This window comes from Canis lupus, chromosome 16 (genome assembly GCF_048164855.1).
Source record: "Canis lupus baileyi chromosome 16, mCanLup2.hap1, whole genome shotgun sequence".
NCBI lineage: Eukaryota > Metazoa > Chordata > Mammalia > Carnivora > Canidae > Canis > Canis lupus.
This window is the reverse complement of record NC_132853.1, coordinates 58,539,313-58,554,915: the sequence shown is the minus strand read 5'-3', so window position 1 is coordinate 58,554,915 and position 15,603 is coordinate 58,539,313. Positions and strand designations below refer to the sequence as shown.

Sequence of the window (15,603 nt, the reverse complement as noted above, 5' to 3'; positions counted from 1 at the left end):
TCGATCCCGGGACCCCGAGGTCACACCCTGGGCTGAAGGTGGCGCTAAACCGCTGAGCCACCCGGGCACCCCTTCCCTCCTAATTGTTAATGGGTATGTTCAACTGATCTAACTTAACGAAACAGGGGAGCCGCAGATATTTTTCTGGGGTCAGTTTTATTATGGACAACCTTCTGCTACCACAGATCTTACAGTAAGACTTTGAAACTCCTGTATGAACAGGTTCTATCTTTAGCCTTGGGTTCGAGCTCAGAGCTGACCCGCAGCTCGCCTTGTCGCGCCCAGTTGCTGTGAGTCCTCTGCAGCGAAAGCAGCGCTTTGATTTGGGGACACCATCGGCTCCAACAGCAGATTTCCTCGTTCAGGAAACAAACTGTGAAAGAAAAAAGACTCAAACACGGTTCTGTCCATTTTTCATTTCCTAACAACCAGAAGGAATATTCCTTCCCAGGTAAATGAAACAAAAACGTGAGGCAAGTCCAAATCTGAGTCTGCAAAATGGTGGGGTGTCAGGTGGGAGCCCATAGCAGAGAAAGAGCAAGTGCTCAAGAGAGTTTGAGGATGGGATCCAAGACGGGGTCCAGAGGCAATGCTGCATACGTGACCTGGAAATAAAGAGGAAGGTTTAATTTTTATTTTTAGGCCACCCAACATGTTTTGCTTTACCCCTTCAAGCCACCTTGGTGGGGAGTTGTGAGGCACCAGGTGCAAGACTCCAGCCAGGGAGGCTCAACAGAGACCTTGTCCCCGTGGTTTTTATTGGGTGCTGGTCATGCAGGCACCCTCTCCCCAGCGTGTAGCAAAATTCCAGCCTCCCAGCAGGAGAGCAGGTGCTCAGCATAAACATTTGAGGCACAGGATCCATTCTTTTTTTGTTTTTGTTGTTTTAAATAGGCTCCACACCAACATGGGGCTTGAACTCACAACCTCAAGATCAAGCATCATATGTTCCATAGTTACTGAGCCAGCCAGGTGCCCCAGGATCCATTCTTACCAGAGAATGGGGGAACCCTCCCGAAATCCAAGTTCCCAGACACTAACCCTGGACCTGGGCCCTCGAGAGAGAGCGGTCCTGGGCCTGCCGCCTGCCATGGGAGTCTTGCAGGACAGACAGCCTCTGGCCTGGGCCCCACTGGGGTCTGTACCCCCTCCTCCCCAGGCCGGCCCTGACACGGCAGGAACAGTCGACTTGGGCCTGCTCTGTGTGCCTCCCTGGGCGCCTGCGGACTTTGGAGGCTCCAATGCAAGGTGGTGCTGGGATTTTATTTTTTTATTTTATTTATGATAGTCACACAAAGAGAGAGAGAGAGAGGCAGAGACATAGGCAGAGGGAGAAGCAGGCTCCATGCACCGAGAGCCCGACGTGGGACTCGGTCCCGGGTCTCCAGGATTGCGCCCTGGGCCAAAGGCAGGCACCAAACCACTGTGCCACCCAGGGATCCCGGTGCTGGGATTTTAAAGAGAAAGTCTTGGACTCTCTTGAAAAATGTATGCAATCTAGTCCTGAGGCCAGACAGGGATACGTGCCTTGCTTCAAAAAGAACAGTTACAGCACTGTGCAAAGTAACACTGCGTCCCAGAGAACAACTAGTGGGACCTAAGAAAGGGAACGAAACCCAAAAGAATGAAGTGAGGGGTAGTGGGGTTGACTTTTGGGGGAGGGAGGTAGTTTGTGGCAAGGAGGAGAAGGGGTCATGAGGACAGTGGGGTACCAGCGGCCTCTATAAAGGTTCGAGCTGGATTTCGGTGTCAGCATTTGGGGGGAACTATCCCTACACACACAGAGAAAATACACACCTGTGCATTTATGCTGGCTTCGTGTTTTTTTTTGGGGGGGGGTTTGGGGGGTTTTGTTTGTTTTTATTTTTATTATTCATTTATTTATTACCTTTTTTTTTGAGATTTTATTTATTTATTCATGAGAGACACACAGAGAGGCAGAGACACAGGCAGAGGAAGAAGTAGGCTCCCTGCAGGGACCCTGATGTGGTACTCGATTCCTGGACCCAGGATCACACCCTGAGCCGAAGGCACACGCTCAACCACAGAGCCACCCAGGCATCCCTTTGTTTTGTTTTGAATTTTTTTAGTTTTTTTTTTAGAGAGAGAAAACTGCCTTGGGAGGGGAGGAGGAGGCAAGCGAGTGGCCAGCACAGGAATTTAAGGCCTGTCGGCTATTTTTTGGCCAAACCACCAAACACATTCATGAAAAAGTAAGTTTTGTGGGTCAAATTCCATCGCAGCCCATCCATAGTCCAAGGAGAGAAGGTCTAATACGGCTTTGGGAACCTGTCATGTGGCTTTTCCTTGGTGAGTGCAGCCAGAGGAGGGTTTGGCAGTTTCTAGAAACGGGAAATTGTTAGGGTTGTGTAGGCCCAGCCGGAGCGACTCATAGGAACCAAACTCACAACAACAGATGTAAAAATCAGAATTATTAATTTACAGTTAGAGGGCAGCCAGGGGGGCCCAGCGGTTTAGTGCTGCCTTCAGCCCAGGGCATGATCCTGGAGAACTGGGATCGAGTCCCCCATCGGGCTCCCTACATGGAGCCTGCTTCTCCCTCTGCCTGTGTCTCTGCCTCTCTCTCTCTCTCTCTGTCTCTCTTGAATAAACAAAATAAATAAAAACTTTAAAAAAATCATTTACAGGGATCCCTGGGTGGCGCAGCGATTTAGCGCCTGCCTTTGGCCCAGGGCGTGAACCTGGAGACCCGGGATCGAATCCCACATCGGGCTCCTGGTGCATGGAGCCTGCTTCTCCCTCTGCCTATGTCTCTGCCTCTCTCTCTCTCTCTCTCTCTGTGACTATCATAAATAAATAAAAATAATAATAATAAAAACTAGAAGTTTCAATTTAAAAAAAATCATTTACAGTTAGAGATACGATTTAGGTCTCTCCAGAAATTAGCACGAATCTTTGGCCAGCCACAGGTGACTTCGGGGCAACTGTACTGTTAATCTGTTAATGCACATTATTTCTTTTTTTCTTTTTTTTTAAGATTTATTTATTTATTCATGAGAGACACAGAGAGCAAGGCAGAGACACAGGCAGAGGGAGAAGCAGGCTCCCTGCAGGGGGCCCGTTGCGGGACTTGATCCCAGGACCCCAGGATCATGGCCTGAGCTGAAGGCACTCAACCACTGAGTCACCCAGGTGCCTCCGCCTTGGTTTTGAGACTACTATTATTTTATCTTCAATGTTTCTCTACTTTTTTCCTTCTAGGATTTAGAGATTATTCCATTGTCTTATCTTAAGCACTTTATTTTCTGTTTGGTTGGGTTTCAGAGATATTCATGCATAGTGTACCTTCAATGCACCAGGCTCAGGGACACTAAGACGCGTGAGACATCCTCAGAGCTTTACCAGTGGTCACGGAGGAGGGGGCAGCCTAGAGAGCATTCCAATTGAATGTGTAAGTGGAATGTGCAGCTGGCCCAAGGCAACAGCAACCTAATGGCAGGGATGGAGGGAATCCAGGAAGACTTCCTGGAGGAAGTAGTGTCTGGGAAGTTTGTAGACGGGCTAGTGGGGAAAGGGAATTTAGGCCAAAGACCAGCATGAGCCTGGAGCAAAGATACCCTGACTAGGGTCTAGGGGTCATTTGGATTTAGCTCTGCGAGGGGATCCAGGGCAGGGAGTGGCGGGGGAATGAGGAAGAAAAAGCAGGCAAGGAGCCAGCCTCCAGGGGCCATTAGAGACCATGCTAAGGAGAGCCTTGCTTTCCCATTAGCTTCGGGGAGTGGGGAAGTGTCCAGACAGGTGTGCAGTGTTTTCAGGTGGGCCTTTTAAATATATTATTTTTTTTAAGATTCTATTTATTCATGACACACACACACACACACACACACACACACACACACAGATAGAGGGAGAAGCAGGCTCCTTGTGGGGAGTTCAATAGGGGACTTGATCCCAGGACCTCAGGATCATGCCCTGAGTGGAAGGCAGATGCTCCACTGCTGAGCCACCCAGGTGTCCCTAAATATATTATTCTATTTGGTGGTTCAAGCAATGGATTTGGCCATTCCAGTAATGCAGGTGAAGATGGGGAGGCGCTCCATTTGGGCAATTAGATGGAGGGAAGAGAGTGGTTTGAGGAATATTTGAGAAGTAAAATTAGCAAAATTTGTTGATGGATGATTTACATGGGGTGAGGGAAAGAGAGGAGACCAGGATGCTGGCCAGGAAGGTGGATGTTGGGTTGCTGTCTGTTAGCACCCTGGGTCCAATCAGAAACACCGAAACCACTCTGTACAGCCTTTATTATTTTTTTAAAGATTTTATTTATTTATTCATGAGAGATACAGAGAGAGAGAGGCAGAGACACAGGCAGAGGGAGAAGCAGGCTCCATGCAGGGAGCCTGATGCGGAACTCGATCCTGAGGCTCCAGGATCATGCCCTGGGCCAAAGGCAGACGCCCAATCGCTGAGCCACCCAGGCACCCCTCTGTACAGCCTTTAAAACAGAGGGGATTAATACAGGGATTGGTTGCATCCTGATGGAAACTGACTAGAAAACAACAGGCAGCTGTTAGCACTTCTAGGATGGAGGGGCAGGGGCAGGAGGCTGCCCTACAAGAGCCCAGGGAGAGACGGTTGGGGGAGGAGGAGGCTGGGAGCACAGCGCACCTCTCTGGCTGAAGCCAGAAACTCCATTCCAAGCAGAAGAGGAGGGAGAGAAAGGTCCTGCTTCTCCTTTCCTTTGCCCTCCAGTCTCACCAGTGACCTCTAGTGGCCAGACAGACATTCCTGGACACCAGGGTGCCTGGAAACTGGGAAAGGGCAAGGATTTGGTCTAAGCTCCAGCACAGCAACCCAAGTGGGCAACAGGGCAGAGAGAGGCAGCTTAGGGGAGGGGGTGATGCACCTGTTTCCCGGCATGGTGAGTTGGAAGTGCCTGTGGATCCTGCAGGGAGATGACCAGCAGGCGGGCACTTACTGGACCCAGCATTCCAAAGATCAGGGGGAGAGAGATCTGCATCTGTGTAATCTTTTTTTTTTTTTTTTTTTTAGATTTTATTGATTTATTCATGAGACAAAGAGACAGAAGCAGAGACATAGGCAGATGGAGAAGCAGGTTCCATGCAGGGAGCCCGATCCAGGCCTCGATCCCGGGACTCCAGGATCACACCCTGGACCGAAGGTGGCACTAAACCTCTGAGCCACCCAGGCTGCCCTGCACATGTGTAATTTACTGGACTCCAGGCATAGAGTGGTGAGAGCCATAGCAATGGACCTGCTCATGGGGGATCCCTGGGTGGCGCAGCGGTTTGGCGCCTGCCTTTGGCCCAGGGCGCGATCCTGGAGACCAGGGATCGAATCCCACATCGGGCTTCCGGTGCATGGAGCCTGCTTCTCCCTCTGCCTATGTCTCTGCCTCTCTCTCTTTCTCTCTCTGTGACTATCATAAATAAATAAAAATTAAAAAAAAAAAAAAAATGGACCTGCTCATGGGGTGTTTGTTACTTAAAAGAAACATTTTTCCCCCAAAATGGTTGTATCATTTATACTCCCAGCAGGTTTATTTTTTTTAAAGATTTTTTAAAAATTTATTCATAGAGAGAGAGAGGGCCAGAGACATAGGCAGAGGGTGAAGCAGGCTCCATACAGGAAGCCTGACATGGGACTCGATCCCAGTATCTCCAGGTTCACACCCCAGGCTACAGGCGGCACTAAACCACTGAACCACCGGGACTGCCCCTCCCAGCAGGTTTAGAGTCTACCTGCTTCATATTCTCTCCAACACGTAGTCTTTTTAATTTCAGGTGTTCCCGTGGGTGTGAAATATCCCTTGGTATGGTTTTAATTTGCATTTCTCCGGTAACCTTTGGGATTAAGCACTTTAGGAAAGGTCCACCTGCACATACCTCAAGGAGACTCCACTCTGCAGCTTCTTTGAGAGAATCTGCAGGAGGAGTCAGGGTGGGAGGCGTGTGGGTGGCCAACAGCTCCGCCCAACGTCCAGGTCTCATGATAACATTCTTTTCTTTTTTTTAAAGATTTTATTTATTTATTCATGAGAGACAGAGACACAGACAGAGGGAGAAGCAGGCTCCATACATGGAGCCCGATGTGGGACTCGATCCTGGGTCTCCAGGATCATGCCCAGGCTGAAGGCAGGCACCAAACCTCTGAGCCACCCGGGCTGCCCTCATGATAACATTCTCAAGCAGAATGGAGGGCCTTTCAGGCAATTCATTTGTCAACTCAGAAGAATGTTGGGGTTCCTCTGAGGGCCTGAGTTACAGGTGTGCACCTGGGGCCGGCCAAACTCAGGCTGAAACCCTCCCATCACTGCTTGCTTGCAGGGATCAGGCACACTCATTTTTTTTTCCATCTGTAACGTGGCAACAGTATCTTTTTGTGGGTTTGCCATGAGGATTAAAGCATATACTGTAGGCAAAGCAGTGGGGAGTGTCAGCTCAGCAATGGAAACAAACGTCTTCGGTTTTGGGCCGGAGCTCGCCTTTCCTCCACTGTCCAGGAAACCCAGGCCTAGGGTGGTTAACTGTCCAGAGCAACCTGCTAATTAGGGCAGCACTGGGATAAAACCCAAGTCTCCTCATTCCCCTGCCAGTGGCCACCCCTTCCAACCTGCCCCCACACTTTGTCACTGATAAACGCGTTATCAGGCGTGAGGGCTGGTTTTGTTGGAATCCTTGTCTCCGGCCGGGACGGGCTGGCACCAGGAATAAATCTCAGTCTGAAGCTCTTGGGGGCTGGACTCTCCCAGGCTCGGTCTCAGGCTCCTACCGCATCCTTTCTGCCTGCTTGTCTTTTTCAGGACACCGGAACCCACGGAGCCCGCAGAGGGTGAAAGTCCCCTCACACCTCCTGCGGCTCTGCACCCCATCCCGCCTGCAGGGGCAGCGGCACCCGCCGCAGCAGGCCCTGCACCCCGTCCCATCTGCAGGGGCAGCGGCAGCGGCACCCGGTGCAGGCAGGCTCTGCACCCCGTCCCCGCCTGCAGGGGCAGCGGCACCCGCTGCAGCAGGCCCTGCACCCCATCCCATCTGCAGGGGCAGCGGCACCCGGTGCAGGCAGGCTCTGCACCCCGTCTCGCCTGCAGGGGCAGCGGCGCCCGCCGCAGCAGGCCCTGCACCCCGGAGCTCCCCCAGCCCCCCGGGAAGGCCAGCGTCACAGGGCTACGGTTTGGGGGAAGGTCGTTTACCGCCCGCCCTCGCGCCTCCGTGCCCCGGGCGGGTCAGCACCCGCGCCCCCGGGGGGGAGGGGAAGCAAGGACTCGGTGAAAAGGGTTTTTAAAAACACTGCAGAAGCAATGCGCATTTGCAAGCATTCCAGCAGAAGCTTAACGGAATCGTCACGGGCCGGTGCTTTTGGGGGTCAGGAGGGCGGTCGGGGATGGCAGGTCGCCCCCCCCGCCTCCCCCCCGACATCCAAAGGTCGGACGCCACGGCTCCCCCGCTCCCAGCCTCCGCTCGGCCTCCGCGCCCCCCGCCCTGCTGGGCCCGCTGCCCTCCCTGCGCCCCGTCCGCCGCGCGGTCACTAAAGGGCCGCGGAGACCCGGGCTGGGACCCTCGTTATGGACCCGCGTTAGGGACCCGGAAGCGGGAGCCTCACGTGCTCTCCGGGAACTCGCCCGGCTCGGGCCAAGGGGGCGGGGCGCCCCGGCTCTGCGTGCTTGCGTCATCGCGTAGCCCGGCGCGGCCGCGGGCGGCAGGGTGACGTATCGGCTGCGCAGACCGGCTGTGGGCGGGCCCAGGGAGCGGGGACGCGGCTAGCCCCGCCTCTTAAAGCGGCCAAGACCTCCCGAGTCCGGCAGCGCGGGCCGCCAGCTGCGGCCCCTTTAAGTGTCGCCGTGACACGTGTGTGAGGCGCCCGAGGCCCGGATGGTGCGTGTGCGGGGCCCGGGCCGAGGAGACGCCAGCGCCGCGGGCCTGCAGCCGGGCCCGCCGAGGCCGGGGAGGCTGGCGCACGGGCCGAGGGGAGGCTGCGCGTCCGGCCGGGTGGAGGGCGTCCGCTGGGCCTGGGGCGCGGGAAGGTGCGGCCTGCAGGGGGGCGCCCGGGGGAGACGTGCGCGTCCGCGCGGGGCTCGGGCCGCGGGGAGGGCCCAGGGATGCTCCGTTAGCCCCGAGCCGGGGCCGCGCTGTCTGGGAGAGGCCCCGGGGTCCCGGGGAGGTCGGGGGGGGTCCGCGGGGGCTCGGGGTCCTCGGGGAGGTCGGGGGGGTCCCGGGGAGGTCGGGGGGGCCCACGGGGAGGTCCGGGGCGCGCGGTCCGCGGGGGCTCGGGGTCCACGGGGAGGTCGGGGGGGTCCCGGGGAGGTCGGGGGGGTCCACGGGGAGGTCCGGGGCGCGCGGTCCGCGGGGGCTCCGGGGAGGTCGGGGGGGTCCACGGGGAGGTCTGAGGTGCGCGGTCCGCGGGGGCTGGGGGGTCCACGGGGACGTCGGGGGGGCCTATGGGGAGGTCCGAGGCGCGCGGTCTGCGAGGGCTCCGGGGTCCCGGGGAGGTCGGGGAGGGGTCCCGGGGAGGTGGGGGGTCCACGGGGAGGTTCGGGGCGCGTGGTCTGCGAGGGCTCGGGAGTCCCGGGGAGGTGAGGGGCGCGCGGTTCGCGGGGGCTGAGGGTCCCGGGGAGGTTAGGGGCGCGCGGTCCGCACGGGGCTCAGGTGCCCATGGGGAGGGCCCAGGGATGCTCTGTTAGCCCAGAGTTGGGGCTACGCTGTGAGAGGCTCCGGGGCGCGCGGTCCGCGAGGGTTAGGGGGTCCACAGGGAGGTCTGGGGCGCTCAGCCCGCGAAAGCTCCGGAATCCACAGGGAGGGGTCTGGGGCCCACGGTCTGCGAGTGCTCCGGGGTCCCGGGGACGTCAGGGGAGCACAGTCTGCGAGTGCTCGGGGGTCCCGGGGACGTCAGGGGCACACGGTCTGCGAGTGCTCGGGGGTCCCGGGGACGTCAGGGGCGTGCCGTCTGCGAGTGTTCGGGGGTCCACGGGGAGGTCCAGGGAGCGCGGTCTGCCAGGGCTCCAGGATCCACAGGGGAGGCGCAGGGTTGCACGTTCCCCGACGGTTTGAGGGTCCAGGAGGTGTGCTCTTTGCAGTTCCCAGGGAACCCCGACCGGTGGTGGAGGAGAGAGCTGCGGAGCCCAGAGCCCTAGGGAGTCCGGGGAGGCAAGGGCCCATGTGGGTCTTGAGCACAGCCCCAGAGAAGCATCATTAACGCAGGACCCAGACTAGTCAAAATGTGGAGGAGCCTGTTCTGTTTGGCAGCAGTGGTGAAATTTCTTTTTTCCCTCTTTTAAAGAAATGTGGGAAAGAAGGTAAACTTCTTCAGGGTCATGGTCATGGAGAATGTGAGTGGGTGGGGACAAGATGTGAGGTTTTAAAATACCCCTGTGGTTGGTAGTGTTGAGTCTCCCATAGGGTTCTCGGAGCGAGGTAGAGCAGCATTCTAAAACATGAGGGCGGCAAGCATCGTGGCCAGCCCGCTTTCCAGAGGAGATGCCTAGAATCAGGCCTCCAAGGAGAGGGAGGCTCTGCTTACGCTTTCCTGGCTGGAGCCTGGTGTTCTGCAGACTCTGCAGAAGAGCCTGGAGGCCCCTGTGAAAGTGCCCCAGGGAGGCCCAGGCTCTGTCCACTGGGGCTCCTCCCCCACCAGCACGTGGTTGACCCTGTGAGTCTTGAGTGCATTTCATCCTGGAAAAGAGAATTTACAGGGAGGAGGGAGAGAGAATATGCTTGAAGGGTGTTTTGCGGATGCTGTGTTTGCCTACTCTTGGGGGTAGAAATACGGAGAAGCCTGAGCTGCTCCTGGACTGTGGTGGAGCGGAGGGAGCATCCTTCCTGAGCTCTGAAGAGCATGTTGTCAGATATGCACCTCAGAGGGCTTGCTGATGACTACAAGGACATTTTTCTCTGGGTTCCTACGCCTCAGAGAGAAATAATTTTTTGGCTATTGTTGATGTTTTGGGTGCAATTGGTGACACAGAGATTTGTCAGAAATGGAAAAATTGTTCGAAATCTGATTCCCACATTGAGGAGCAGGCTGTGGGATACATGTTCTTTAAATTACTTCTCTTGAAAGAAATTGTGTTGTATCTTCCAAGTTCTGTTCATCCCCTTGCTGTTTGGTTCCCAAACATATGACCTTGGACCCATGTCCATCTGTGTCCTCACCTGTCCATAGTGAGGTATGAGTTTTGGTTAAGACGGGGATGTTGTAGGGAGATCTTTGTGCGACCGGAATCTTCACCTTACAGGTTGGCTTTTATCCTGAGATCAGATTTATTATGTTCTCCCTTTATTTTGACGTCGGTGTGCTATTATTTATGGATACGAGGGACGACGTATCCGAAATCTGTTGTCGATAATGTGGGGACAGAAGAGGAATCAGGGTTAGGCCTGTATAAGGAGAGCATGGTGGTCCCTGTGTTGTTCCCACCACTTTGTATGTATCTGAACGTTTTCACAGCAAAAAAACTTTTAAGTAATTTTATGTAATCATAGTGATTGTGGATGGTAGTTTAAAAAAAAAATCTGCACTTAGCAAAGTGAAAACGTGGCAATTCTTTCTGCTCCTTTGTTTTGCTTTTGAAATTCTACTGGTTTGTGAAATCTGGAAGTTGGAGGTGAAGGGATTATTACCTCTTACTCTTTGAAAAGTGATTTAGACTGGAGTTCACTAACGACTTTTGTTCATTGGGCTTATCACTGGCCGGAACGTTAAGATACAAAGCAAAGGGCAGCGTTTTCATATCATGCACATTGTAATAATTTGTAGCCAGTCAGTTCAGTTCTTCTCCAGACTCTTCCTAAATCCAGCACTACCCATACTCCTTCAGCCTTCCTGCCGACTCTTCCAGATAGATAGCCTTTCTGCTCTGTGTCCACACAATGGGGCTGAGGAGATAGTGGAAGCAAGTGGCCTCACGTGGTGCTCTGTTCACCCCACAGATTCTGACGCCTGTTCTGAACGACAGACTTGCAGCTTTGGTGATTTAACGGGGCATAGCCGAGGAGCTGGTGAATCGGGTCCTGTGTTGCACCTGCCCAGTCTGGCCCGGAACCTGACCCCATGCTGCAGCAGCAACACGCCCAAGTTCAGACACCCCAGGTAAGCCAGCAGAGGTTTGGAAGTACTTTTTCATTTCTCCAAGTTATGTGCTTATAGCCCAGCAGCTATTGTTCAGTTGGTGGGAACACTTAGATAATTCCCCTTAGGGACAGCCCAGGTGGCTTAGCGGTTTAGTGCCGCCTTCAGCCCAAGGCCTGATCCTGGAGCCCCTAGATCAAGTCCCACGTCCGGCTCCCTGCATGGAGCCTGTCTCTCCCTCTGCCTGTGTCTCTGCCTCTCTCTCTGTGTCTCTCATGAATAAATAAATAAAATCTTTAAAAAAAAATAAAAGATAATTCCCCTTAGGAAAGGTTCTTTTGATTTCTTCAAAGAATAAGTGCTTACATTTTATTTATTTTTTATTTTTTATTTTTAAAAGATTTTATTTATTCATGATAGTCACACAGAGAGAGAGAGAGAGAGAGAGAGAGGCAGAGACACAGGCAGAGGGAGAAGGAGGCTCCATGCAGGGAGCCTGACATGGGATTTGATCCCGGGTCTCCAGAGTCGTGCCCTGGGCCAAAGGCAGGCGCCAAACCGCTGTGCCACCCAGGGATCCCAGGTGCTTACATTTTAAAAAATAAGTTTCTTACATTTCTATTTTTTGCAGTTTTTTTTTTTTAAGATTTTATTTTTAACTAATCTCTCCACCCAACATGGGGCTAGAACTTACAGCCCCAAGGTCAAGTGTCGCATGCTCTACTGACCGAGCCAGCCAGGCACACCTGCAGAAGGTTTCGTAGATTAAGAAATTTGACCCCAGTGGGGCATGAGATGCTCCATAAGGATAAACTTGAATGGTTTCATAAGCGATCCTTTCACTGAGTTCTGGGATACACTTACTTAGTTGGTGTTCCTGTGCCAGGCTGGCTGCTGGATGCCTAAAGGAGTCATTTTTCTGATAAGAGTGAGCAGTTTATTTTTTTTTAAATCTTTCTTTTTTAAGATTGTATTTATTTATTCATGACAGACAGAGATAGAGAGAGAGGGGGGCAGGGGCAGAGAGAGAAGCAGGCTCCATGCAGGGAGCCTGATGTGGGACTCGATCCTAGGTCTCCAGGATCACACCTCGGGCCGAAGGTGGCGCTAAACCACTGGGCCACCGGTGCTGCCCAAGAGTGAGCAGTTTAAGGAACATCTTTTTCTAATTGTGACTCAAATGGCCCTTGAGCTTCGGCTGAGATGGTTGAGTTGAGAGATAGTAGTAAAGAACAGTGGTGGGTACAAGTGTAGCAATCAGAGGTGATGGAGGGGATTCCTGGTCTTTTAGTGTTTCTAGCAGCTGCAGCCAGCACTCACCTGGGTCACCTCAAAACCACGATGGGTACTGCTTTCAAGCCCTAATTTACACAGAACAGGAGCTGGAAAGTCAACAGTGGTTCTTCCTGGAATTTACAGCTGATTAGTGAAGGAAGAAACCAGTCCTGTCACACTCCAGCCTGGAACTGTCACTTCCCTCTTAAATTGGAGCTTCTTTAAATGTTTATTTTTTTTAAGTTTTATTTATTTATGATAGTCATCATCAGAGAGAGAGAGAGGCAGAGACACAGGCAGAGGGAGAAGCAGGCTCCATGCAGCAGGAGCCCGATGTGGGATTCGATCCCGGGTCTCCAGGATCGCGCCCTGGGCCAAAGGCAGGCACCAAACCACTGCGCCACCCAGGGATCCCTTAAATTGGAGCTTCTTATATGTACTATTCTAGTCCTGCCACTCTCCTGTCTCTCCTCCCTCACTTTCAGAAAGATCATCTGTACAAGCACCATCCAATAATTTAAAATTTAAAGTATAATTTTACAATTTAATAAGTATAATTTAAAATTTTGCAGTAGCCATGTTAAAAAATAAAAGGCAACTGAAATTAATTTCATAACATATTTAACTCAATATATGCAAATTATCATTTTAGCATATAACCAGTCTAAAAATTGAAATGTTTCACATTCTTCTTATTTTTTAAAAGATTTTATTTATTCATGAGAGACACAGAGAGAGGCAGAGACACAGGCAGAGGGAGAAGCAGGCTTCCTGGGGGGAGCCCAATGTGGGACTCGCTCCCAGGACCCCAGAATCGTGACCTGAGCTGAAGGCACTCAACCACTGAGCCACCCAGGCATCCCACATTCTTTTCTTTTTTTTAAAGATTTTATTTATTTATTTGAGGGAAAGTGAATGAGAAAGAGGGCATGTGTGGCGATGAGCATGAGCAGGGGGGAGGAGCGGAGTGGGAGGGAGAAGCAGACCCCCTGTTGAGCAGGGAAAATCCCCCCCTTCAACGGGATCCATCTTGGGATTCCAGGATCATGACTTGAGCTGAAGGTAGATGCTTAACTGACTGAGCCACTCAAGTGCCCTCAGATATTTTATATTCATATGCTAAGTCTTTGAAATCTGTTGTATATTTTATACTTACAGTGTATCTCCGTGTGGACTAGCAGCATCTCAGTGACTACATGTGACCTTTGGCCTTCATCTCGGAGAGTAGGAGCCTGAACAGAAAGGTGTGCTTACATAAGTCACTGTGCTGATTTCTTTTCTTTTCTTTCTTTTCTTTCTTTTCTTTTCTTTTCTTTTCTTTTCTTTTCTTTTCTTTTCTTTTCTTTTCTTTTCTTTTCTTTTCTTTTTTCTTTTCTTTTCTTTTCTTTTCTTTTCTTTTCTCTTTTCTTTTCTTTTCTTTTCTTTTCTTTTCTTTTTATTTATTCATTCATTCATGAGAGACATAGAGAGAGAGGCAGAGACACAGGCAGAGGGAGAAGCAGGCTCCATGTAGGGAGCCCGATGTGGGACTTGATCCCGGGTCTCCAGGATCACGCCCTGGGCCAAAGGCAGGCACCCAACTGCTGAGCCACCCAGGGATCCCCTGATTCTTTTATCATATGGGTTTATGTGTGCAAGCAGAGTATCTTCTGAGAATCAGTATTTTCCTGTTTTTGAGCAGACATTAGGACCACATGGTCACCTTTTGAAGGAAACCGCACCAAGCTGGTGTCCATAGTCTGTTATTGAAGAGATGCCTTCCGCAGGCTCAGCCAGCCTCCCTGCTACTATTGTCTCTTTGGTGCAGTTTGTGAAAAGCACCTTATCTTTTTGAGAGAAGTGTGGATTCTGCTCTGGCCAAGTGGTTGGTAATATGTCTCCATTTTTCACACTTCATTTGTACAGTTGGTAACCAATCCAAAGAAGCTTCCATGGCAGCTAGCATCCGTAAAGACCAGAGGACGTTTTCAGAGAAGTGATGCTTGGTTCTTGAGACCTAGTCACTCATCGCTCTGTGTTCTTTCTTGTCTCTACAGTGATGCACCATGCCAATAGTCGATAAATTGAAGGAAGCCCTGAAACCTGGCCGTAAGGACTTGGCTGATGATGGAGAGCTGGGGAAACTTCTGGCCTCCTCTGCAAAGAAGGTCCTTCTACAGAAGATCGAGTTTGAGCCAGCCAGCAAGAGTTTCTCCTATCAGCTGGAGTCATTGAAGAGCAAATATGTCTTGCTAAACCCTAAAACGGAGGGAGCCGGTCGCCACAGGAGTGGAGATGAGCCACAGGCCAGGAGACAGGGTACAGACGTGTGGTTGGCTGGTAGAAGGGGTCTCACTGTGTGTTGACCAAGTGGGTGGACAAAGTGTTGACTGATTAGGAGGAACAACAACAGATTGTGGGGAAAAAAAACAAACAGATTGTGGTCAGAGAGTTGTGAAGTTTCTATGGGGTCAGTGGCCCTATAGTTAAGGAAATAATGATACAGGTTTGGTCTTAAAGAAATCTGTGTTCTCAGAGAGGCCTTGGAACTTGTGTGCTTTTGATAGAATCCAGGGCGGGGCTAGGAAACAAGCAAGAGAAATGGGCTGGGCTTCAGAGTGCTGAGGCCTGGCTCCAGCTGTTGATTGTCTGAGTGTCCTCTTCTCATGGAGGGCTTCTTGATTCCAGACGTAAGCAGTCTGCAAGAGCCATGGGATGACTGAGTTTTCTCCTGGGCTTTCTAGTAACTTCCAGTCAGTGGGGACACCAGTTACCCTTTGACACTGTGTCTTGGCAAGCGCATGCCGAGCGTGCGTATCAGCGATTTCTTTTTTGTGGTCTGCCTCTGCATAGACTTGAGCCCTCCTTTCTTCCCTGTCCCTTTCTCCCGCAGGGAGCGAGCATGCGTATGAGAGTGGTGGTGATGGTGTTCCTGCCCCACAGAAAGTGCTCTTCCCCACGGAGCGGCTGTCCCTGAAGTGGGAGCGGGTTTACCGCGTGGGAGCGGGGCTCCACAACCTAGGCAACACCTGCTTTCTGAACTCGACCATACAGTGCTTGACCTACACCCCGCCTCTGGCCAACTACCTGCTCTCCAAGGAGCATACGCGCAACTGTGAGTGTGAGCCGGCAGCAGGGGGTGGGCCAGGAGTTGTGGGGACTGGGAAGTCCCCTGATTAGACAAGCCCTTCGGCCTGGGTCAGACTTAGGAGTGATGTCCAAGAGGTAGTAATTGATAAAATCTAAATTTGACATGTGCCTGCTGTAGGATGGGCCGTGGAAGCCAGTCACTCGGGTAGAGCGTTG

At 52.4% G+C, this 15,603-nt stretch overlaps 1 protein-coding gene across 4 annotated transcripts in view; it reads left to right on the top strand.

The window, feature by feature from the left end:
- The first annotated feature begins 7,735 nt into the window (after positions 1–7,735).
- USP36 (ubiquitin specific peptidase 36) overlaps positions 7,736–15,603 on the top strand; it is a 40,108-nt gene continuing 32,240 nt past the window's right edge. For 2 of the 4 annotated variants that reach the window (XM_072781832.1, XM_072781829.1), the window contains exons 1-5: positions 7,862–8,002; positions 10,905–11,064; positions 13,477–13,562; positions 14,355–14,616; positions 15,191–15,412. In XM_072781832.1, the coding sequence (XP_072637933.1) occupies positions 14,364–14,616; positions 15,191–15,412 (475 nt within the window). In that variant the 5' untranslated portion in view covers positions 7,862–8,002; positions 10,905–11,064; positions 13,477–13,562; positions 14,355–14,363. The other 2 variants (XM_072781830.1, XM_072781831.1) reach the window with 2 other exon arrangements.